This window comes from Anolis sagrei, chromosome 1 (assembly GCF_037176765.1).
Source record: "Anolis sagrei isolate rAnoSag1 chromosome 1, rAnoSag1.mat, whole genome shotgun sequence".
NCBI lineage: Eukaryota > Metazoa > Chordata > Lepidosauria > Squamata > Dactyloidae > Anolis > Anolis sagrei.
In genome coordinates this window covers 95,554,237-95,577,386 of record NC_090021.1, presented here as the reverse complement: position 1 = coordinate 95,577,386, position 23,150 = coordinate 95,554,237, and the positions used below count along the sequence as shown (strand labels likewise).

The 23,150-nt window shown below is 39.7% G+C and overlaps 1 protein-coding gene across 1 annotated transcript in view; it reads right to left on the bottom strand.

Moving 5' to 3' along the window:
• Positions 1 to 1,292: 1,292 nt before the first annotated feature.
• The window catches only part of ATG5 (autophagy related 5), a 36,027-nt gene continuing 14,169 nt past the window's right edge, over positions 1,293 to 23,150 (bottom strand). Inside the window, exons 4-8 of the mRNA XM_060753108.2 lie at positions 21,531 to 21,609; positions 20,283 to 20,445; positions 16,327 to 16,421; positions 7,264 to 7,381; positions 1,293 to 1,763 (exon numbers count right to left, since the gene is read on the bottom strand). Of these exons, the coding sequence (XP_060609091.1) occupies positions 1,627 to 1,763; positions 7,264 to 7,381; positions 16,327 to 16,421; positions 20,283 to 20,445; positions 21,531 to 21,609 (592 nt within the window). The 3' untranslated portion in view covers positions 1,293 to 1,626. The remainder of the gene's footprint in view (positions 1,764 to 7,263; positions 7,382 to 16,326; positions 16,422 to 20,282; positions 20,446 to 21,530; positions 21,610 to 23,150) is intronic.

Here is a 23,150-nt window from a genome sequence, read left to right as displayed (position 1 = left end):
TGAACGGTTCAAGTAGTTTCAGTCGTAACGAAGTGCTACATCACATTTTCACATAGAAAAAGGGCAGTGTAAAAAGTGGGGCCGCACACACACACACAACCCCACGCTCCATCACTCCCCCCGCCGCTGCACACACACACGCAACCCCACGCTCCATCGCTCCCCCGCCGCCGCACACACACACGCAACCTCACGCTCCATCACTCCCCCGCCGCCGCACACACACACGCAACCCCACGCTCCAGGGAGGGAAGAAAGGCAAAGGAAGAAAGGGGGAGGGAATGAAGGAAAGAGAGAAGGATGAAACCAAGTAGTGAAAGAAGGAAAGAAAGAAAGAGGTAGAGAAGGAAGAAAGGAGAGAAAGGGGGAGGAAAAGGGGGAAGGAATAGGTAGGTACCTCTCTTTCATAATAGTCCAGATATCTACCTCAACTTTGATAAGTTATACTATAGGCCACAGCAATGTGTGGCAGGGCACAGCTAGTGCTTCTATAAAACAGAGGGTGGACCTCTGAACTTCAGTGCCAATTGTCTTCCATTATTTCTTTAAAGACTAAGGAGAACATATGTAAAGGCTCTCACATCAATCTTGCAATCAGACAGAATAATCCTAGATGCTTGAACCTACGCTAGTATATTTCTGGATTTTTAAAAGGGAAAAGCATGTTCCAAAATAGAAGTCATCCCATTGTATGGGCTCCACCCCACATCTCACAAGGAGACCTTCTCTGACGCAGTGCAGCATCCCCTTAATGTCCCCCTAAATCAGTGGTGCTCAACCTGTGGGTCCCCAGGTGTTTTGGCCTACAACTCCCAGAAATCCCAGCCAGTTTACCATCTGTTAGGATTTCTGGGAGTTGAAGGCCAAAACACCTGGGGAACCACAGGTTGAGAACCACTGCCCTAAATCTTCCAGAGCAGGTGGAAAGGAAATCCACTCCATGAGCAGAGTCTGTTTGACTGGAACAAGGCATATCCAATTTTGAGAATAATTAATTACTGTGAATTAGGCATTGAGCCCACATTTATGATTCTGATGTTTTATTAATATTATTAAAACTTATGTTTAGGTTTTTATTTAGAAGTAGAAAATAGTTTGTTAAATACAAAACATGCTGTGATCATTATATTAACATTTACATCCCTAGTATAAAATTTAAGATACAATTTCATATGAAATTCTGAATGGTTTCATTTTATAAAAAGTTCCAACCATTTATTATTAACTGAACTTTTGTATCTAGTTTGCTAGAATAAAGAAGTGTTTTCACTCTAAAGACAAGTCATTGCAACTTTAGAAAATATTCTTGTTTATTGATTAATAAGAAATACAAAGTGGCACATACTTCCACTCAGTGTCCATGCTCTCAGCTTCATATTTTAACTAGATGACAAAAGACTGGCAGCAGCCTTCTAAGTTTCTCATGTCATATTTGAAGTTAATGAGAGCAGTGGGAAAACATGGCTGAAACAAAGTGTGGCCAGCCCAACTGCTCTTATCCCATGAAGGATCTTTCTTCCTGTTTGGCTTGGAGTGGTGAAGACTTCTGGTCAGGTCACCCTCACCGAGCAAACTCACATTGTTGTTTCAATCTATGTCTGACCAAAATATGTACAAACTGACTCTTCAATCTGCAGGCTGGGGAATAATACTGATGTGAAGAAAGTTATCAGGATAACTCATATGTTCACTTAGCCACTGTACAGGTGTCTCCAACATTGGCTCTATCCCATGAATCACCACCTGAGTCTTCTTTTCACCATCTAATTGGAAAAAAGAACAGAAAATAAGAAACATTTGCAGGTGAAACCACATTTAAAATGGGAAGCATATGGTTTCATTTCATGCTAAAATTCTACAGAATCATTGGCATGATTATTATCTTGTTCCTGCGTATTTTGATTGAATAAATAGACGGAAACCCAGTCAAGGACAAAGTTCAAGTTAAAAAGCTTTGAATTCAACTGAATTAAAACATAGTATTCTTAGAAAAATGGACCAATGAATCACCACAAAATCATTTTTCACTGTCTCTCTTTTGTATCACTAATGCACGGTTTGCTGTAAATGGATTTAATTTCCATGTACCATATGCAGTTACTGAGTGTCCAATTAATAGTAAATTAAAAGGTAACTTGAAGCAAAAGCTCTTTAACACCAGTTTGAGTAAAACTACAACATTACTTAGTTTTTCAAACTTACAGTTACTCATGACTAACTGAAATCCTACTGATTTCAAGGGTCTAATCTAGGTATGAGTGAGCCAGTGTGGTGTAGTGGTTTAACTCTGGAGTGCTAGATTCAAATCACCCCTTGGTTATGGAAGCCCACTTGGGGGGACGTCACATACTCTTAGCCTTAGAGGGAGATAAACACAACCCTCTTTTGACAAATCATGTCTAGAAAAGCATGTGATATTTTGCTTTAGAGTTGTCATAAATCAACAAGTATGAAGCCTGGATCCAACTGACTGCACTGATAGCAGGAGAGATGTAAAAATACTAAATTATGTTACTTGTAACTACTATTTAGTATTTTTACAAATCTCCTTGTAACAGATCAAACAACTCTCAAGGTTGGAGATACCCATAAATATCCCAAGAAGGGACTGCTTCTAGGAAAGAGGTGTATATGTGCAAGATCTAAATGGCTAGAAATCCAACTATTGAGCCACCATTGTTCAGTTACAGTTCTTTGGTATACATCTAGGTCATCATTGCATTCAACTAGTTGATCACTATATGTAGTTCTCTTGCTTCAAGAATTACAACATCGTTTGTCATCAGCTCACTGATAACATTTTGTCCAAAATCTCCTAATAACTATGCAAAGTAAGTGTGTATAGGATCTGGGATCAGATGGTACTCTATGGCACCATACAACATGTCTGCAGGAATCAATGCAGTCAGTGTGGAACAGTGCCCCAACTTTTAATTCACATATTTGATCCATAAACTACTGAGAGAAGAGCCTCTACTGGTGATTTCAGGGTCAGGGCATGTTCAAACAAGAGGATACAGTTTTCAAACAGACTAGACCTGAGCCATACAGGGTTTTATAAATTATAACCAGTACTTTCAATTGTTCCCAGAAAAAAACAAAAACAAATAGCCAATGGAGCTGTTTTAACAAGAGCATAGTATGGGCTCTGTAACCTGAAGCTCTTTGAACCAGCTGAAAGTTTTGAGCTCTCTTCAAAGTATACTGCATTATTATAGTCCAAATAGGATGTAACTATTCTAAGGCATGTGCCACTGTGGCCAATGTCTCAAGGATTAGGCACAGTTGGTACACATGCTTTAAATGTTCAAAAGCGGCCCTGTCCATCACAGATACTTGGGCCTCTAGGTTCAGAGTTGTATAGGAAAATGTCCATACTGTCAACCTGCAATCTTCAAGGGGCATGTATTCCCATTCAGCACAGGCTGAATTCCTATTCCCAGATTTGCCTTTTGGCTGACCTGCGGCACCTCTGTCTTGTCTGGATTAAGTTTCAATTTGCTAGCCCTCATCTAGTCCATTATAGATGACAACCAAAGCTGACCTAAACAGAAATGGGTCAAATGAAATGGGTCAAAATAATTACTGCCTTCCAGGAACATCAGCAACTACTTAGCCACTATCTTCCCAATCATCTTGGGCAAAAAAGAATAGCCACAGTCCCACAGGTGCCTTCTTCAAGGATGGATGCAATACTAGATCCATGAAAATGTGGTAGTCATGCTATATCATGCTGAAATGGATTTATCATTGCCTGGGTACATGTCATCAACCCTCCCAGCTAGTTCATCCTTGATTTTTTAAAATCTGATATGCTGTATCCTGTTTTTAGCTCTGTGACTGTAACAAGATGATTTTAGTTGTGATTTGCATTGTTTTGATTGTCTATTACATTTTTAAGAGCTCTTTGTATTAGTTACCTGAGGGGAAAAGATTTTTAAAAGCAGCGCACGTTTGTGTATTGTGTACAGCACAGAAATAATCAGCAATTTTCCACTGTCATGGTTAGAGACACTGAAAAGTTCAACCACTTGCAAATTTTCTCTGCTTGTTGGACTTATTTATTTATTTCTCGCACTTCTACCCCGCCCTTCTCAACCCCCGAGGGGGGACTCAGGGCAGCTTACAAAAGGCACAATTCGATGCCAGCACAACAAGAAGGTAAAAATAAAACGTATATAAACAGTAATTAAAACACTTAAAAACAATCCATTATACATCACAATCCCTAACTGACTTACTGAGAATATGATTTTATTATTATTATGTTTTTATTATTTTTATGTGATTGATTTTAATGTGTTTCAGTTTATATTTGTAATTTTCGGGTTTGTCTTTTGTAAGCCACCCCGAGTCCCCTTGGGGAGATGGTGGCGGGGTATAAAAACAAAGTTATATTAATATTATTATTAATAATAATAATATGTAGTAATAATGAGAATGCAAGTTATTTAACTAGTAATACCCTGCCAAGATACTTCACCTTTTCCTCAACATTTTTGATACCATATGTTTATATCAAGGCTCTAGACATAGAGCTCTTTCAGATGACTATGAAATTTTGTAATTTTCAAAGTACTAGCTTGTGGCACAGTGGGTTAAACCACCGAGATGCTGAACTTGCTGACTGAAAGGTTGGCGGTTCAAATTCAGTGAGCAGGGTAAGCTCCCGCTCTTAGGCCCAGCTTCTGCCAACCTAACAGTTTGAAATCATGCAAATGTGAGTAGATCAATAGGTACACATTACCTTGGGGGTGTCTATGGGCAATGCTGGCTCTTCGGCTTAGAAATGGAGATGAGCATAATACCCCAGAGTCGGACGTGACGAGACTTAATGTCAAGGGAAACCTTTACCTTTACCCCTTAGCTGTATTTATTTCTTGCAGCATTAAAGAGAGGAAGAGGGGGAAAGGGAATGTGGGAGCACCTTTAAGGCAACCAGAGTTGTCTTTTCTATTCTATGATATTAGAAGTAAGAGCCGTGCTTCCAGCAAGTAAACAATTTATTTTAGACAGTTATTTCTGCAAGCACGCTAAATACATATAGAAATCCTTAGAACAATTCTATAAGGTAGGTAAAAAAAAATTATCTGCACAATACAAAGAGCAAGCAGTTGCTGGTAAGAACTTTAATTTTAACAGAATTATGGTTTTAACCCTAAAAAATAACCTACAAAACTCAACAGAATTCCTGAGCTCAAGAAGTGAAAGGAAAGTAAAGGAAAATATAACAGACTGCTGACAAGAAAAGTGTAGATACTGGAAAGTTTAAGAATTGGAAGTGGTAACTGCTTTGCATTCTTATTTTTGATTATTTTAATGGGTAGAAAGCTTGACAGAAGTATGAAACTATGGATAATTCTGACTGAATTTTTTTCCTAATTCTTTGTGGAATAGTAAAAAGCTTGCTAATTGAATCCAAGCTGTGAGGAACTATCAGCTTGGTGCCTGTGCTGCATACATCATGCTAAAGGATTTCTGCTTCAGCCATGGTGGTGGTAACAGTCAGTGGGGTCAGGTCAAACAGGGTTAAACTGAGTCAGGATATAGCTAGCCAAAAAGAATACATCAAACACTGACTTTAAAGGGCAATTAATCTTAGGCAGAAAATGCTTCCTGGGGAATGAGATCTAAATCTTAAGAGCACCCTACATGATGTAGCAGTAAAAAGTACATATACAAGCTAAGATAGCTTTTATCCCATGATCACAAACAGAAAGGGAGTGCTGTTTATAAAAAGAAATCTCTCTGATACTTAAATGTCTTCAGTGCTTGGACTCCATGTGAAATAGAAAGCTTCAACATCACAAGTTATTTCTGCTGTACACGAGAATTATGTTTTTAAATATAAATTTTGGCATATCAAAAGTGATAATTCCTCAACATCCAAGACAGGCAGCAATTTGGGAAAGGTGGAAAAATTGGAAGCTGCTAGTGAGTCCATTTCAGATTGTGAGCTGTTTCACAGATATACAGAATAATCTAAGTAAATTTCCAATCACAATGGTTTCTATGTACAGAAAATAAGTGCAGATTCTGCTTATCAGAGCAAATGCACGATTCAGCTATAGACAAGATCTTCATTTTTCTCCCTAGTTCAAGGTTGTTAGGAAGACTGGAGCTTTTCATTTTGGTACTAGGCTCTCAAATTGCACCAATCACTCAAAATCTCAAAATGCTGAAATGGCCAGATTAAAAGACTTATTGGACTTTTAATTTCTCACTTTAACTAAGTATGTGCAGAGCCATCGATGTGGCAAAAGACTCCGGGTCCTTCCACACAGCCCTTTATCCCAGAATATCAAGGCAGAAAATCGCGCATTATCTGAGTGTGGATTCAGATAACCCAGTTCAAAGCAGATATTGTGGGATTTTATGCCTTGATATTCTAGGATATAGGGCTGCGTGAAAGGGCCCTCCTTATCTTGCCTGTGGCAGAGAGAAAGGGGCCAGTTTTACAGTTTCCTCTTACTGAAGTATTTACAGTAACTTACTAGTAACTCCCTTTTATGAAAGCTTTCCTGTGGTTTTACATATATGTTAGATATGTCAAATATATTTCCATTACTATAAAATCAATTTGTATACATATTTGAATTCTGAAAATATAGTAACTTGTATCTCAAGTGTCCTCCCTCCCTCCCTTCCACAAAAAGTTTTTAATCCAGTGGTTCCCAATTCCCAACCCTTTTTTGACCAGGGACCACTTCGACCAGGTACCACTCTCCAACATTAGTTCCAAAAGGGTTACGAATCAGTTTTTGGTCAACTTTAGATTTGGATCCATTATTTGGGATACCAATTCAGAAAATTGTATTGGATAGAACACATCAGCTCTAGTTTCTGGTAGAGAACATATGCCATCCAGTAGTCGCTATCTGCTCGCCTACAGAAAACCATATTTAATAAGCCTCGGCACTATAAGAAGGTATGCAAGACCAGTCACTCTTGTTGCAATGGTGTAGTAACAGTGAGGTCACGGACCATATTTTAGTTCTTGTGGACCACTATTGGTCCACTAACCACAGGTTGGAAACCACTATTTTAATCTAACAGAGGCTCCTGCAGCAGAGGATGGAGAGGGTATTTTTGGAAACTACCTGTGCAATCTCCCAGCCATTCCAGAGGATTCCTCAAAACTGAAGAGCAGATAGTTGGAGCAGAGGAAATAGATGAAAATCTCTTGCCTTTTCCAAGGGAGAACATGCCTCAAGGAAAATTCTACTCATGGGCATAGTTTTAACATGGATTTTCATCAAATACCTTCTGAGTTGATAGCAGCAGGACAAACATCTTTGAGGAGATCCCCCAGCGTATGTGGCTGCCCGTCTGCAGCAACGGGACGAAACAACTTCTGTATAAAAGGTCGCTCAATTGTTGCCTAAAAATAACAGAACATTAACTGTAATGTAGCTGGAACAAGCTTTTATGCACAATCATTTTAAGACATGATCGATAAAATAAACACAAACAAGTATTGAATAATTCCACTAACAAGTTGGCTCAGGAGGTTCCAATAATGTACAAAATTCAGCCACTTGGTGATTGGATTTGTTACAGAAAAGGAAACTTTCATCACAAGGTTTTGGTATCACTATGACCTCAATCCAATATCCACTCAGCACAGCATAAATATTGGTATGTGCTGAGACATATCTCACCCAACCCTTACATATTGTAAAGTTTCAAAGTTGCCTTGCACAGCTATTCCATACTCTAGGGTAAGCTATCAGGATTAAGAATCTCTATGTGGTAACTTCAAGGCCTTACAGTAAGTTGTGTGTGTGTGAGAGAGGGGGGGGGGGCTGTACAGGAGGAAAAGGAATACCAACCCTTGCAGCACATAAAAAAGACAACCACATACATGTGTAAAGACTTACTCATATAGATATCCCTCAGTTTGGTGCTTTACAGACAGAATTTAAGAGATAAGGGAAAACTGAATTCAAACATGATCAACATGGGAAAGGGGAATACAGAAATGGAAAGAAGAAAATACTTTAGTTTTAAGGAGTCACCCACTTTTACACATATGCTAGCCTGCAAAGGATATAGCAATTATTTAAAAGCCTGCACCACCAAAAACTTCAGATCAAAAGCCACTGAGAGATATGGGATTGTCTGAAGTTTCCCAACCAAAAAAACCTTAACCTGCTCTGAAGAATTATGTCAGATCTAGAATGGGAAGAAACGTAGTCATTGAACACACTAGAATTTTCTCTGGGTAATATACATAATTAGCTAATAGCTTTTTTCCATAGCTATCAAATAAATATTGCTAAGCCTTGAAAATTAAGACATTGGCTTACACATACTGCTTAAAATCCAGTTAGCTAAACAGTTTATACAGGATGTAATCATAACATAAAAACACAAAACCCACAAATTATAATTCTTGACAAGGAAAACCAACAGACTTACAAGTCTTTACATCTACATAAAAGAACGGCTTTCCTAGCTGTATTTAAACCACTGCAAATTACCTTACATGTTAAACCCACATTTATAACCATCTTATGATTTCCACATGTACTTCAGCAGTCTAAAAATTATTGCTACTTCTGTGTTGCTTCCTTTCATATATCAGTGAAGCTAGTCAATTTAAAGTTTCATCCGTTTTCTTTGGAATCATGAAAATATCGGTTAGCAATGGCATTTCAAGATTAATTTAAAATCTGTCTCCAAACCTTCAGCATGAACAGCTATTAATTTCTTGAAGTGTAATCCACTAAAGGCTCTTTAAAAGTAATGAAATAATCCTTGAATGTTTATACTTCATTTAACCAAATTCCAGGATGTACATCTTTTTTAAAAAAGAAAGAAATATAGTTTCACTTTCTTAATTCATATCTGATACTTCAGTCCAAAAAAGTGAACCTGTGCCCCTCACATGCTGCTTGTTCTGCAAAGAATTCCAACAGTTACTACCTCTCTGTTTCTAGCATGAGACAGATCAACCAGGGCTTGAAAGTGTCTTATTTCTGTTACTTTGTGATAAGACATACACAAGGTCTTGCCAACAACTATCAGCCTCTGTCACAGTAATAAGCACAGGCCTGCTATACTCAGCTTCAAACATCCCATTATAGAGAAGAAAAGCTTGGCTAAATGTAGGAACAAGCTGGAGAACTCAGTCTACAATGTCCTTGATCGGCCAGATCATCATAACAGGATACTTATAAAACATTAAGGCCAATTAAAAACAGAAATGGAAAAATGAAACCTAAAGGGTTTGTTGATGCCCCCTCTTCCCTCTCAATAAGCAGACTATCAAAAGTGATGAGTGCAGGCGTAGTATTTTTAAAAAAGATTTATTCAACTGTTTTCCCATCAACTACAATGATTGCTAGCAGGCTGACAATTCAGTTTCATAAGCGGTTTTGTCAAGCTAAATGTTTACTTAACTAAACTTAATATGTCAAATGATAAACTAGTGAATTCAGGCAAGACTCTGTATCTGAATGAGTATTACTATAACCTGAGATATAGGGAAAATCACTTCAACTGCCGCACAAGTCTATTGTAGTCTGCAGCATCTCAGGCAATACAATCAGATGCTGCACCCAATGCAACTCCTCCTCCTCCTCCTCCTCCTCCTCCTCCTCCTCCTCCTCCTCCTCTTCTTCTTCTTCTTCTTCTTCTTCTTCTTCTTCTTCTTCTTCTTCTTCCCAGTAATAATAACAACTCAGAAATATATATATTGTAGCCATACTATTAGTTTCTGTCTTATTGTCTAATACTTCTACAATTAACAATCAACACAAGTTCACTCTCCAACTGAGGGAACTACAAGATTCATGGTGATGCCATATGGTCTTCAGGACCACTCTTAATCTTATCATCTACAAATTTGTTCAATTCTCTTTAAAGGCACCAATAACAGTGGGAGTAAACACATTTTGAGGCAGCAGTTTCAGTTTAACTATGTGCATCTTTAGTATATGCAATAAAACCATTTTTGGCTCTACATGAACTTCAATTCTGAAATTAATCCAAGTTTGTATAATTTGTAAAAACGTAACCACACATAACTATTTCAGTATTTTATATAATGTATACGTCTTTGTAATGTTATGGGACTTTGAAGCACTGTTGTTTGTTGAAAGCTAATAATTACATAGCCTTTAAGGAATCTGAAACAAATACACATGTAGCACACCCATAACGGAAACCTCTTGTTGTCATGGTCTGTTATTTAGCAAAATGTTATCATTATGTCTAAAACAGTATCAAACTAACATCAGTGCTACTTAACCTAAATAATATGAATGCTCCAGACTGTGGTTGAATTAAGGGAAGCCATTACTATTACACACACATCTGGAATGAAGTTAGGCCTATTTATTTTTATATAGTAAGCTTTATTACAACTTTGTCTAGACAATAACATAGAAAAGATTTTGGTCACAAATAGTTTAAGGGCAATTTGCCTAATCATATGTGGGCAACAACCTATGTCTTCCTCACATCCTTTCATTTGGCAGGATATGTTGCAAGGAGTAAATGTAACTTTCCTATCTCCTACATGATTAAGAGCAGCATTACTTCAAAAATATAAATTAATTATCACAACTGTTTAGACTGAATTTCCTGCGCAGACATTTACAAATCTTTAATTCCTTCTTCCAGGATACCACCCAAAAATTGACTTTATTGTACTTTCATCTAATCACTTACATTCTTACCATAAGGTTTAATAGAAACAAGAATGGCTACACCAGTTATAGAAAACTGCACCAGCTTCGGCACAGAGCTTGAAAATATGGGAACATCATTCAGATCCTTCTGCTCTCCTGAAGAGCAAAGTGACCAATGGCCCTGGAAGAATTCTGCTGCTATAACTTCACTTTCATTAGGTACTATATCTGCTAAATTCTATATTAATACATGAATAAATAATATATAGAGCAACTATGAACAGCAGTTCAAAGGAGAGCATCGGAATATTCTAAGAAAAAGTTATAGATGACATCTTTCTTTATAAGTGGGAATTATTGATAACAAGGTTTGGACCTAATTTTATGAAAGGAAAACTTCCTATACCTTCCAGAATTAACAACACAAATGCATATATACCATCATCTTTCCTAAAGTTGTAGTTGTTTAATACCATATATGCCTTTTTTCTTTCATCTACAGCAGGAGTCCTCAAACTTTTTAAACAGGGGGCCAGTTCACTGTCTCTCAGACCGTTGGAGGGCCGGACTATAGTTTTTTTTTTTAAAAAAAAACTATGATTAAATTTCTATGCACACTGCACATACCTTATTTTGCTACTGTTATGAATCATAATGTAAATATCTGATATGCAGGATGTATTTTCATTGTTACAAACTGAGCATAAAGCATTGTGATTAATCACAAAAAGAATATGTAATTATATATTGTGAAATATTTATTTCTAATTTCAAATAAATAACATTTTGACTTCAAGCATGTCATAGCAGGAGTAACAGTCTTAATATAACAACAGGGAACCCATTAATATGTTTACTGATCAGCCTATCAGCCAAACTTCCATGACCAACAGAAAATACTGGAGAGGTTTGGTTAAAATACACTCAAACATGTGGACGTTGCAGTCACTCCTGCAATCAAAGAGCATTCTGAATTCCCCAACAATGGGATTCAACCAAACTTGGCATACAGAACACCCATGACAATTAGATTCATCATAGTTTGTGGCAGCTACACATACAAAGTATCTGGAGGAGAACAACTACATTTATTTATTTATTTATTTATTTATTTATTTGCTTTATTTCTATACCGCATTTTTCAGCCCAAACAGGCGACTCAATGCGGTTTACATGGTACAATTATCAAACAGTGTCAGTGCAATTAAAACATAACAATGCAACAAACAGGATCAACAGCATCAATCCACAACAATTAACAATCAAACAAGACAAATCAACAAAACAACAACAAATCAACATACTACATTCAAAGTAAGGGCCACATAATTAAACAGGAAATAACACTTTCAAGCCAGGAACAGATTTTTGTTCTCCAATTTGGTTTCAGAGTGTGATTCCAGGTGGAAAGCTCTGACCAGAGCAGGAGATCACAAGAGGAGGGCATTACTATTATTATTATTTATTTATTTATTTATTTATTTATTTATTTGATGCACTTATTAACCGCCATTCTCAGCCCTTACGGGCGACTCATGGCGGTGTACAGTACACATAAAAAGACAGTTACAAAGGCCAGTATCAACAACATATAACTATACGACAAATACAAACTACATAAAAATCCGCTTCGTCTCTTAGTAGAATCATAGCCAGTCTCATCTTCCTTATACCATTCCAGTTCTCATTACCGTAATGTTGTTGCTTAGCACTTAATTAAATGCCCTCTCGAATAGCCAGGTCTTAAGGCTTTTTCGAAAGGACATGAGGGAGGGCGCCTGTCTGATGTGTGCCGGGAGAGTGTTCCACAGCCGGGGGGCCACCACCGAGAAGGCCCTCTCCCTCGTCCCCGCCAGCCGTGCCTGTGATGCAGGCGGGATCGAGAGAAGGGCCTCCCCAGACGATCTCAAGGTCCTCGTGGGCTCGTAGGCCAAGATGCGGTCAGAAAGGTATTTTGGGCCGGAACCGTTTAGGGCTTTGTAGGCCAAGACCAGCACCTTGAATTGGGTCCGGTAGCAAATCGGCAGCCAGTGGAGCTGGGACAACAAGGGCGTTGTGTGCTCCCTGCTACCCGCTCCAGTTAGTAACATGGCTGCCGCACGCTGGACCAGCTGAAGCTTCCGGGCCGTCTTCAAGGGCAGCCCCACGTAGAGAGCGTTGCAGTAATCCAGGCGGGATGTGACAAGAGCGTGTACCACCGTGGCCAAGTCAGACTTCCCGAGATACGGGCGCAGCTGGCGCACGAGCCTAAGCTGTGCAAATGCTCCCCTGGTCACCGCTGAAACCTGGGGGTCCAGGCTCAACGATGAGTCCAGGGTCACACCCAAGCTGCGAACCTGCGCCTTCAAGGGGAGTGCGACCCCGTCCAGCACAGGCTGTAACCCTATATCCCGTTCGGCCTTGCGACTGACCAGGAGTACCTCTGTCTTGTCTGGATTTAGTTTCAGTTTGTTCGCCCTCATCCAGACCGTTACAGCGGCCAGGCACCGGTTCAGGACCTCGACAGCCTCCTTAGTAGCAGGTGGGAAGGAGTGACAGAGTTGGACATCATCTGCGTACAGATGACACCGCACCCCGAAACTCCGGATGATCTCACCCAGCAGCTTCATGTAGATGTTAAACAGCATGGGGGACAGTATGGAACCCTGTGGCACCCCACAAGTCAACGGTTGTGATGCGGAACAGGAGTCCCCTAATGACACCTTCTGGGTGCGACCCTCCAGAAATGACCGGAGCCACTGCAAAGCAATGCCCCCAAGACCCATTTCCGCAAGGCGCCCCAGAAGGATACCGTGGTCGACGGTATCGAAGGCCGCTGAGAGGTCCAGGAGCACCAACAGGGACACACTCCCCCTGTCTAGCTCCCGGCGCAGATCATCCACTAAGGCGACCAAGACCGTCTCGGTACCATGCCCCGGTCTGAAACCAGACTGTGCCGGATCCAGATAATCCGTGTCTCTCAAGAATACCTGGAGTTGTGAGGCCACCACGCTTTCCATGACTTTGCCCAAAAAGGGGAGATTGGAAACAGGCCGAAAGTTGTCCAATTTAGTGGGGTCCAGTGATGGCTTCTTCAACAGCGGCTTTATAATAGCCTGTTTTAGGCTCGCTGGAATCTTGCCTTCCCGAAGGGAGGCATTCACCACCACTGTTACCCACTCGGCCAATCCCCCTCTGGCCTCTCTCAGAAGCCAGGATGGGCAGGGGTCTAGGATGGACGTGGTGGGCCTCATTCCTCCAAGTATCTTGTCCACATCCTCAGGTTTCACAAACTGAAAAGAATCCAACAAAATAGGACAAGCAGGTGCTCTCGTTACATCCACAGAGTCTGCATCTAACGCGGCGTCCAGCCCAGAACGGATCAAGGCGACTTTGTCTGCGAAGAACTGAGCAAATGCTTCACAGCGCGCGACCGAATTGTCAGGGCTCCCACCTGCAGAGGCGGGAGTTAAAAGACCTCTGACAATCCGAAACAGCTCCGCCGGACGGTTCTTTGCAGACGCAATAGTGGCCGCAACGAAAGTTTTCTTTGCGGTCTTTATTGCCGCGGCATATGCCCTAAGAAAGGACACAAACCGTGCTCGGTTTGACTCGCTCGCTTCCGAACGCCACACGCTCTCTAGTTCCCTCTTCCTTCGCTTCATAGCTGCCAGCTCCTCAGTAAACCAAGGGGCTGGTTTAGCTCGGCTACTTGAGAGGGGACGTTCCGGAGCAATCATGTCAATAGCCCTGGTCATCTCCCCATTCCAGAGAGCCACCAAGGCTTCGACATGGTCACCTACCGAGGTGGCGGGAAAATCCCCAAGAGCCGTCAGGAAGCCATTCGGATCCATCAGTCTCCTGGGGCGGACCATCTTAATGGGTCCTCCACCTTTGCAGAGGTTAGGGGGCGCAGTGAGCCTAAATCTGATCAGGAAGTGGTCGGTCCATGGCAACGGAGAGATGGACAACTCCTCCACACCGCCACCCTGTTCCCATCCCTGGCAGAAAACCAAATCCAATGTGTGTCCAGCACAGTGGGTGGGGCCAGATATTTGTTGGGACAGCCCCATGGTTGCCATGGCAGACATGGAAGTCCTGAGCCGCGCCTGTGAGGGTCGTCTCGGCATGGACGTTGAAGTCTCCCAGCACAAGAAGCCGTTGAGACTTCAATGCCAGGCTCGAGACCACCCCCGCTAGCTCAGGTAGGGAGACTGTAGTGCAGCGAGGTGGACGGTACACTACTAGAATCCCTATACTGTCCCGGTCACCCACCCTCAGGTAGACGCTTTCGAAATTTGCGGTCTGCGGGATGGGGCACATATTATGTTTATGATGTTTATTTATACACCACTTTTTGTCTCCACAAGGAGACTGTGGGCCCTTCCAGACAGGCCCTATATCCCAGGATCTGATCCCAGGTCTTCATCTTTAAACTGGATTATATAAGCCTGCACTGCCAGATAATCTGGGATAAAGAGAAAACCTAGGATCAGATCCTGGGATATATGACCTGTCTTGAAGGGCCCTCAAAGGGCCCTTCCAAACAGCCATATAACCCAGAATGTCAAGGCAGATAATCCACAATATCTGCTTTGAACTGCATTATCAGTCTATACTGCCATATAAACCAGTTCAGTGTGGGTTTTATACAGCTGTGTGGAAGGGGCCAAAGCAGCTTATATTTCAATAAAATTTCAAATCTACAAATATATGAAACACTACAACAGAATTAAATATCATTGGTATTTCTTAAAGCAGGTATGGGCCAACTTGGGTCCTCCTTGTGTTTTGGACATTAATTCCCACAATTCCTAACAGTCTACCTACGGGCTGTTTTCACACCAGGAGCCTGGATTTGCCGAAGAGAAGCAGAGGACAAAGAAGGGAAGAAAAAGAACCCCAGGCTTTGAGGAGACGTCTTTCCTCCAGCAGGCTGGCATTTCTGCTGCCCCCCTCCCCCCCCCTTCCTGTTTAGCTGGGAGGGGGTGGGCTTTGCAGGAGCTTCTTGAGCTGCATTGAGGTAGAGGTGGAGGGAAGGAGGGAGGGCTGGATGGTGAGGGGAGGCTTTGGGGCTGCCCATTGGCAGCTGTGTCTTTTCTGGAAGAGTGGAGGCAAAGGATTCTCTTGCCTCCGCTCTTCCAGGCAGCCGCCGCAGCACTCCATACCCACCGCCGCCTTCACCTCCTCTGAGGAAGAAGAGGAGAAAGGGAAGAAGTGAAGAAAGGGAGAGGAAAAAAAGAGGGAGAAAGAGAAGAGAGAAAGGAGGAGGGAGAAAGAGAAAGATAGAGAGGAAAGGGGGAGAGACTGAAACGGGGAGGAGAGAGAGCTTGAGGGGGGAAAAGAAAGAACAAAAGGAGCTCTGCATTAGCAGAGCCAAGACTGATTTCACTAAGACGCAGGCCTCCTCCTCGGCGGGCCGGATAAATGCCCTCGGGGGGCCGCATCTGGCCCCCGGGCCGTAGTTTGGGGACCCCTGATCTATAGCAATAGATATTGACATATATAGTAATTTCACCACATGTGCCCAGAGGTATGGGAGACATTTCCAATTAAAAGAAATTACTAGTACTAGTTCTGATGGCCTGTTGCCTTTTCCTTGCTATCTAGCAATATAAAGCAGCTATACAGAAAAAAAAAACCTTTATATTGTCTCACAGGTCAAAATTAGATACAGTGAGAAGCTTCTCTGCCTTCCATCTTCTCTTACCTGGTATATTCTAAATGGGATGTAGCGAAATCCATTTTCTTCTGGAGGATATTCCATGAGTTTCCGGTTTATAGCCCAAAACTGGTCAAACTTGTCTGGAAAAAAATTAAATAACGCTGTATGCAGTGGTCCAAAATTTTATTACCTAAATTAATAAACTTCCTGAAAATGTAAAGGGGGTTTAAGAAGATTGGAGTTAAGTGTTTCAAACATTCAACCTACAAATGACTCAAAGTTAAGAAAGGGACTGAGACAACAGGAAGTGCAAAACAGTGTTTTATAGAATGCACCTACAAAGGCCTCAATTCAATCTTGCACTGGCTTCTCCTCTCCTCAGTAGCCCCCAGCACAACTTGGAATTGGACTCTGGAACAGGTTTTTGCCGTATAATATAGGGAAAAGAAGCAGCCATGACAATGGAGACTAGTCCCCTGCTTGTTGTGTAGATGAACCTATTTCACCCATGTATTTACACTGTTGAACTTCAAGGGTCTTTCCACAGGTGAATAAAATGTAATAGTAGAGTTCTATTAATACAAGATAAATGCTTAGCAAATATTAACAAAGGCTAAGTGCAGCATTCCACTGAAGAAATTTGCAGAATCTTTGTCTTCTCCGGCTTCATGATTTTTCTCTTCTTAAAACAGTTCTGGAGGGTTTTGCAGATCTCTACAACAGTTCTGGAGACTGAATTAGGATGAGTGGTCATGTCCTCCCAGTTCAATTGGAATGGGCTTTCCCACCAAACTGCTCCTACTCAGTGCCAGGAGTGGCTTGTCATTTGAGTAGTTTCATTTGATGCATTACATTTTCTGTAAGCAATACAACAGACTTCACAACAGGAGTATTTTGAAATTATTGAAATTATGAACCATGCAGTAAATTGAAATAGTTAACCATGTTTTCTTTTTATGCAGTAGACTGTTTGTTTTCATCAAATATATTTAGCAATGTTAGATTAGGATCTACAGAGACAGATTTTTTATTTTATTTTATGCAGTGCTTCTAGAAAACACTCTGAAAGGAAGGCTCCAATGTTAAGATGCGTTAGTAACCCTGAGAGTCAGATTCAGAAAGAAAGAAAAAATTAAACCAAACACATGGCTTACACATTTCTTGAGGTCTGCTCTTTGTGCATTAGACAACAAAGATGTCGCCACTCACACTGAGGTATGAAAACAATGTGTGACTGACTCAGTTACTACTGGTGGAATGAATCATGTCTACTGACTTTTTTTTTTTTTTTTTTGCAGCACATGAATGTTAGATGGTTATTCTGGGTGACTAAACAAATAAAGTTAGGCCAGATTTTTTTCTTCAAATTCACTGAACTAATGTTTTTTACCTGATGTGACCTTCCTATCAGATTCTGCAATATATGTAGCATATTCAAATGTCTTTATCACCTCAGAACTGGTTGCTCTGCCTCAAAATACCAAATGACAACATGAGAGAACATAATGCTTGGTTTAATAGTGAGGAGCTTCCTATCCCCATATGAGCCTATCTAGTAGCAGATATAACTGAGGGTCTCCTTCAAGACCAAAACCACAGAAAAGCAAACAAGTAGCAATCACTATTTATAGCAAAGGTCCCTAAACTAAGGTAATATACCCACCCCCACCCTAAACTCAAGACATAGGGTCGCCCGAAGTCAACGATCAGAAAAAGTTATATATAATATTTCTGAGAAAGAATGTTACTAGATCTGTTTCGCTACATCCCTTTCTATACCAAAAGCAGCAATTATATCATTTACTCTTTTCAGACAACAATATAGCCAGGGAAGAATATTCAGAAGTATTGCATGAGCAAGGAGGGTTCCCCTAAATCCAAGCTGACCTGGTGGCAATTAGCAACAAAGTAACAAAATGTGGAAGTGGAATAGCTATAGCAACTGGCAAGTATTTTAACACATGGGTCTCCCTCAGTCACTGTAAACTGGAAGATGGATTTAACATTTGAGAAAAAAGGTCACCCGAGCAAGTATAAACACTGAATTCTATTCTTATTACTGTATTGACGCCAACTGTTTCTTCCACTTCAACTAAGATCTGGTGACAATGCCAAGGCCTATGCATTAATGGTAAACCAGATAGTGGTTTGTCAATTGGAATGAACAGTTTGACTGAAAGACAACTGAACTCCATGCCGATCTCCTTTCACATTTATCTATGACTCCTCAGTTCACATCAAGCCAAATATATCCAAGAGACTTTCTTACAAGCTGGATGCAATATTAAGTGAACAGAGAGAGCAGGAACTCATATGAAGAACTAGGTGAACTATCAACCTGCAATTTTATGAAGAGCATTTAAGGAGGCAACACTCACAAATAAAGACTTCTTGGGTTATGAACCTGTGCTCAACAGATATATGGCAACAACTGCTGTTTTAAAGTTAAAGTTATTTGGCTGAAAAAAATGTAAATTATACTTAATCTCAAAACCAGAAGAACCCATAATTCATTGAGTTACAAGAAAGACATCTTGTTTCCAACTGAAAGCCTTGTTTAGCCTTCTTAGAATTGAGCTCATAAGAAACACATTTTACTTGTATAGCCACATGTTCTTAGATGAAGACACCGCATTTCAAAAGTTGCATCTATTCAATGATACTAGCAGAAGCTTCACTATATTAAACTGTAAATTAAACTAAAATTGTTATGGGTGGGAAGACAAACACATTATGTTTCATAGAAAAAGCAACTTGCAGATGTATCACTAACTATGAAGCAGTTATCACAACTGCTACTTTCTTTTCTTTTTTGTGGTCATAAATTTTGTTTCAGAGAGAGGATTAACATCATCTAATCTATAATGAAAGCCATACTGAAAGCCATACTGAAAGACAGAGCATGTATTTTAAAAAGTTCTCTTGGTTTCATACGTTTTTCTTATTTCTCTTTTACTAAGGACTCAGATATAAAATTAGCATTTGAAAGCTTTCAAAACATTATCTGTTGGGTTCCACAGGTGCAGTTTCCAGTGACACACACTGAAACCTATACAACCAACATTTCTGGGCAACTTCTTATCTTGGATTACCACACTCTCCCAAACAAGGCAAAATACCTCCACACTTCAAAACTTGACAAACAAATATTTCATAATCTGATTCAAAAACATAAAGAGTGAAACACACTTGGAAGTTCACCAAGTCATTCTTAATGCTCTTACTCTAAATGTTCTCTCTTCTTTGATTAAATACAACCTTACGTGGATATTTATTCATCTATCAAAGTAGTACTAATTAATCAAATAAATTCTCCATCTCTGTGTGACTTCTAAAGGAATAGGATCAAATGGGAAAGTGGGCAGGAAATGTCTTAAAAGACACACATAGTCTTCTAGTCTTTAATACGTTTGGGGAAAATGAGAAGACACATGTTTAAACTCGATACATTCAGGTGGAATGGAAATCATTAGGAATTTCACTACTCATGCAGCTCTACTGATGTTCTTAAAGGAAGGTGTTTTTTCTCTATCTTAACTAAATATCCATTTATCTCCATTGCCATGAGAAGTTTACATTTCTTTCTTTAGTTCTTTCATGAAAAGCCCCCACATCTGAACACTTTAACAAAGAATGGATGTACCAATATCTAAAGTGTAAGACATAGAAACGATTAATTTCCTCCTATATAATTGAAATTATGAATTATGCTAACATTGAAAATACAGCACAGGAAATATATATTTTGCTGTAAAAGAAAAGTAGTATCTTATTCATTGCTAATAAATAGGTGTGAAACTTGTAACTCATAGGTCTAGTCTCATCCACATGGCCTCCCTTTCCAGCCATTCAAAATTTTCCCACAGGCTCTATCACTTCCTTACACAACTTTGGTTTAATCTGCTCTGTACATCTGAGTGATCAGCACCACCAGTTTGCTCTGTACATCTGAGTGATCAACACCACCAGATCCAATATGTTCACTTAGGGAATGCACTTACCGTTTTGTAATCCCATCCAAAGTTGCTTATGGTCCTTTTTTTGCATTTCATTGATTACTTGACTCTTATGTTTCAAGGCATCTGCTTCTTTTATACAAGCCATGAAATGAGCTTCAATTACATCCTTGGAAGGACAATGTAGAAGATCTTTTTCAGGAAAATTCTAGAGGTACAAAAACATTATCAGAAATACAGTCTGTCAATACAATTTCTACTTGAGACTCAGTGTTTTTGAGATAGATTATGTGTACAGCAATAAGCAAGGCCAGCCTCCTAGTGTAATGTCCACGTGTATAATAAAACTATTTTGTTGCAACTAAAAGTGCTTTATTTTAAAGAAGATGGGACATTCCAGTTGCCACCACAGGTGAATGGCGAGAAACAAAACACCCTGCCCCCTTACAGTACATCCTCAATAACAGGATTCAGTAGACAGAAATACATGTTTCCCTGTAGCCTTCTTGCACAAGGCAGAAAGGGGAGGCAAGTGTCACAGAGTCACAAAATATAAGCTATGAGGAAGGCTGGTTTCTGAGGCCCCTTCCACACAGCTGTACAAAATCCACATTAGATTGGATTATATGTCAGTATGGACTCAGATAACCAAGTTCAAAGCAGACACTGTGGATTATCTGCCTTGATATAGACGTTTTTAGCATAGGCTTTTCAGAAACTGTATTCATATTGTTAACACGCACTTTTGAAATAAATCTTACCTAATTCTGCAGCTGAACTAATTTCATTATATGAATGAAAACAGAGTCATGCACATTTTGACAAAACGTGTATTTATAAAAACGTGCTTCCTTTCCAAGGCAGTTAACACTAATCAAACAGCTGTTACAATTCCAACAAGAATACATTATCAATTGATAAACTCCCAATGCTTCCTCTTGTCTCCTTTGTTGATTCAATTGCAAAACCATAATTGTGAAAGCTGTTTCTATTTTTTAAAGATTTGAATTATAAAAAAGAGATAAGCTGTCAACAAGGGGGGAACTGTGTAGCCCATGAATTCCATGTAGCTTGTTGGAAGGTCCAAAGTAATTCCTGAGGTTCTTTTTTATCTCATAAATACTATCCTGGGAGCTGTTCTGCATCCTCTTAGCAAAAAAACCCCCACCATCTCAGCTTTAAAAAGTGATTGGAAAAAATCTGATTAATTAAAATCTCACTTCCCATTCATGTAGACCAGAAGGTGCTGAAAATAGTTGCCCAAACCTTAATCTATTCCTGTTATAAACATACCTTAAAGTGTACAGTAATGTTCCATGGAAGAGCTGTATTTGATGCATGAAGGTCAAAAAGCAAACCAATGGGGTGATGCCTAGAAAACAGGCAGAAGAGACAACAGTAAACACTTCAGATTCAAGACTAAAATTATGCTCTTAATAAAGACATGGTGCTGGATTCAAATTTAACACAAAAGTAATGATCATTCTATATGAACATGTCATAGCCAGTTTCTAAAGCTGCAAACTGGTGAACTCAAGTCATTATCCTCATTTTTTTTTCTGTTTGTACACAAATAGTAATGATGATTTAGGAAACAAAACAGAATAGAAACCTAGCTGATTTAAAGTAAACTTGTAAAGTAAACTTAACAATCTGAATCTCTCAAAATGTGTTGGCTTTAATACCCATCATCCCTGATAAGGAAGCATGTTACCGGCCGCTCATGAAAAGTCTAGGACTCCAGTTGGTAGAAACTGCCTGAAATTATAGGGTTAAAACTAAACATTCGAACTTAATAAAAGCACATGTTAGTCAAAAGCGAACTGAAAGATTCCTAGAACCCATGCTGGGGAAGGAGCAGGGTACAAATGGAAAGCCAATGGCTTGGGAATGCAAGAGCAACATATTTTAGCATTATGTCTGGATATAAACACTGTTTAAACAATAACATGGAATGACACTCTTGTCCCCAGATTATTTGAATATATGTTTTCTAAAGCAAAATCACAATTCTGAATGTATGCAACTTTATGATTCAGCCAGCACAGGATATTGCTAAATATATTCTGAATAAAACCTTACTGAAATGGTCCTGTAAAGGAGCTTTGCAAGAATAGTTTAATATGGTGTACCCTAAATTCACCCTGAAATAATTTTCAAACAAGAAATCCAGTGTTTACATGAAATAGAATAAAGCAGGCAGAAATAAAAACATTCAAAACTAAAAACCTAACATGAAAGTGGTTTCACATTTTATTAGAAAACTTTGCTAACCACAAGACCAGGTCTACTGCTACAATTCCAATTTTGTCCCATCTAAAAAACCCAAAGGTAACTGCAGGTACATCTTGTCTCTTGGAGAACCAAATCAGGCAAAGTCAGCTTATGGTTCCTGGCTACTCTAGCCCTCAAAGGATAGTACAGTTATACCTTGACTTAAGAGTTTAATTGTTCTGTGACCAACCTCGTAATTCAAAAAGTTCTCATCTGTAACCAAATTTTCCCATTCTATGCTATTAATCCATTGCGGGGGCCCAGCCCCCCTCCCCTCATTTTTGTTATGTGTTTTTAAATAAGAAAATGTACTTTTTAAATAACAAATAATGTATAAATGCACATTCACAAGGAAAAATATAAAAGAAAGATCAACTTCAAAATGGTAGAAGCACAAAGTTGTGGCAAGGAAGCACATATGAAGCAACAAAATGTGTGTTGGCCAATGTAACAGCAAAGCAAAACCTTCACAATCACATGAAACAATAAAAAAGAAAGATCAACTTTGAAATGGTAGAAGCACGAAGTTGTGGCACAATGGTAGAAGAACAAAGTGAAGAGACAGAATCATCATTTTATTCATACTGTACTCATTCCAGCCTCCCGCTCTCAATCCCTTTCTCTCTTCAGGAAGCCAAG